Source organism: Dipteris shenzhenensis, chromosome 12, assembly GCF_047967505.1.
Source record: "Dipteris shenzhenensis isolate YYH24624 ecotype China chromosome 12, Dip_SZ_1.0, whole genome shotgun sequence".
Lineage (NCBI taxonomy): Eukaryota > Viridiplantae > Streptophyta > Polypodiopsida > Gleicheniales > Dipteridaceae > Dipteris > Dipteris shenzhenensis.
Window position 1 is genome coordinate 53,909,512 of NC_141607.1, and position 2,215 is coordinate 53,911,726.

Consider the following 2,215-nt stretch of genomic DNA (forward strand, 5'->3'; position numbering starts at 1 on the left):
GTGTGTGTGTGAGAGAGAGAGAGAGAGAGCTTAGATTGGGAGAGAGGCATGGAGCAAGGGAGGTTGGACCTATGCAAGATAACGAGAAAGTGACTAGAAGCCTGCAAGACAATATGAGAGAGAGAGAGAGAGAGAGAGAGAGAGAGAGACTTCAAGACAACGACAAAGACTATAGAGAGAGTGTGCTACTAGAGGGAGAGAGAGATAAAAAATCCTTGTAGTGTAGGGGAACATATGATCGGAGATCACTGAATCCTCCATGTGCGGGGAAGGATTTTGAGTTTTATGCCATACTACTATACAATTTAATTAGAACTCCATTGTTTTTTTACCAAAAGAGTACTTTTTACATACAGGGTAGCCTCCTTAGACTCTACTAAAAGGAAATGTTTCATACAATGAATACTTTTCTTCTAATAAATACTTTTTTAAATACAAGAAGTTGTCTAACATGCTCATACCTTGTCTAACATGCTCATACCGTTTGAGTGTTTTAAATGTCACGAATTGGACTCATGAATTGGACTAGCCCTTGAGTAGTGAATGAGTACAAAAGTATCATATACATGTAGAGCAATTTTGATTACTAAGCAAAAATCTAAATGGACTGTATAGCATAACTTTTGTGTTTCTTATTTTGATTGCACATACCATGCAGTTGAATTTGTGTAAGTGCAAGGTGAATTCTTAATGTAGACGGAGCTATTCAACCAAATGGTGGCGGGACGAACCCCACTTGCTGCTGCTCCAAATCGAAAATTACCCTGAAGCTCTGTTGCACATGGTTTCCCAGCACTATGGATGCCTCCAGCGGCCTGCAGCCCAGCATCGCCAGACATATCGTCGAGCTGTTCCATTGCAGATAAGTGTTCGTCAGTGGGATGTGTAAGTCCGTGTTCTCGAAGTGGAAGATGAAGTCTGGGAAGCGGCTCATATCCCTATCTGTGCTGTTTACGGTGTAGCATAGAGCTTCGCATGAGTTAGGTGGACCACCAACATCCGCGTTCGCGAAATAAGGAAAAGGGACAGCAGCAGACACTGCTTCCGCCACGTCCAGAAACGTCAGAAAGGGCAATAGCATTGGGGGGATGCCCGTGTTGATTACTGCCGATGTTTGACGACGAAGATCAATGCGCTTGTTAGCTACAGATAATCCAGTGAAGCTCAGAGAATAGAGCGTGTCTGTTGTCTCAGACAGTTTGGCAGCGCCCACAAGGAGAGGTGTGTACAAGGCTTTGGAAGAACGAAAATCATACGCCCACGGGCCAAAGTATATGCTCCCGGCGGCTTGGACCTCGCCGTAAGAGTAAGGTGCGATTTGTCGAAGATAGTATGCAAAGCGGTTTTGAAACAACCCAGCTAGTTGTGAAGAAAATGAGAAGGGACCTCGTCCCAGTCCGACAACCCCCGTCTGGCATTTTCCGCTTCTGCGTGTGGTGCAACCCAGCAGGAAATTCGCCCTCGAGATCAGGCTTGGCCCTTGCTCGTCGAAGGCATTTATAGTGAGAGTTTCGGAGGAAAGTTCTCCTGCGGAAAACTCGCCTGCGCCGAAGCCAGACAAATTGTACCCACAGATCCCTGACTGGCTCCCTGTTCGGCAATCGGTCCCGAAAGGTCTCTCACCATGAGCACAAGCTTCGCTACTGCACGACAGTCGCTTGAACGTTATTGATCGGCCGGTGCAAAAATCGACGCCGTAGGCAGGGCACAACGGATCTGGGTGACAAGCTAATTCTGTGAGGTCGCTTGCAGTATCTAGGAGCCCTAAAACGGACTGCTCTGGGATGCCTATAGACAATCTCATGAAGTAATGACCGGACGAGAAAATGTTTCCTTTTGGGTCACGCCTGTAGAGAAGGGATGCTTCGAAATTGTGGATATTGGCTGTAACATGAGGATGGTGACAAGAGAGGAGGAGTACCAGGGCAAGAATTAGCATGAGGAATGTTGCCATCGTTTCCGCTAGACATGCAATGCGAGGAGGGGTGGTGAAGAGCCAATTGCGATAGTAATTCCAACAGCATATGTAAAGCAAAGCCTGCAGAACAGCCTGTTGATGCGGCCAATATGCAAAGACACGACCAGATGGAATTCTTCGCGAAGTAGAGACGATGTTCAGTGCTGATCTTCTGTATCATGCATCTCTCTGGTCGTCGTAGGCTTCCAATTGATATAAGGACTCAGTAGGAAACTATTGTGTCTACACGCCACGCTT

General features: G+C 46.6%; 1 protein-coding gene across 1 annotated transcript; it reads right to left on the reverse strand.

The window, feature by feature from the left end:
* Positions 1-706: 706 nt before the first annotated feature.
* On the reverse strand, positions 707-1,954 carry LOC147896398 (aspartic proteinase CDR1-like). Its single transcript, XM_087382279.1, has one exon. The coding sequence runs from the start codon at positions 1,952-1,954 to the stop codon at positions 707-709; it is 1,248 nt and encodes a 415-aa protein (XP_087238405.1).
* Positions 1,955-2,215: the final 261 nt, after the last annotated feature.

Excerpts from the sequence above, each read along its gene's own strand:
- LOC147896398 (XM_087382279.1), bottom strand. The coding sequence starts at position 1,954 with ATGGCAACATTCCTCATGCTAATTCTTGCCCTGGTACTCCTCCTCTCT.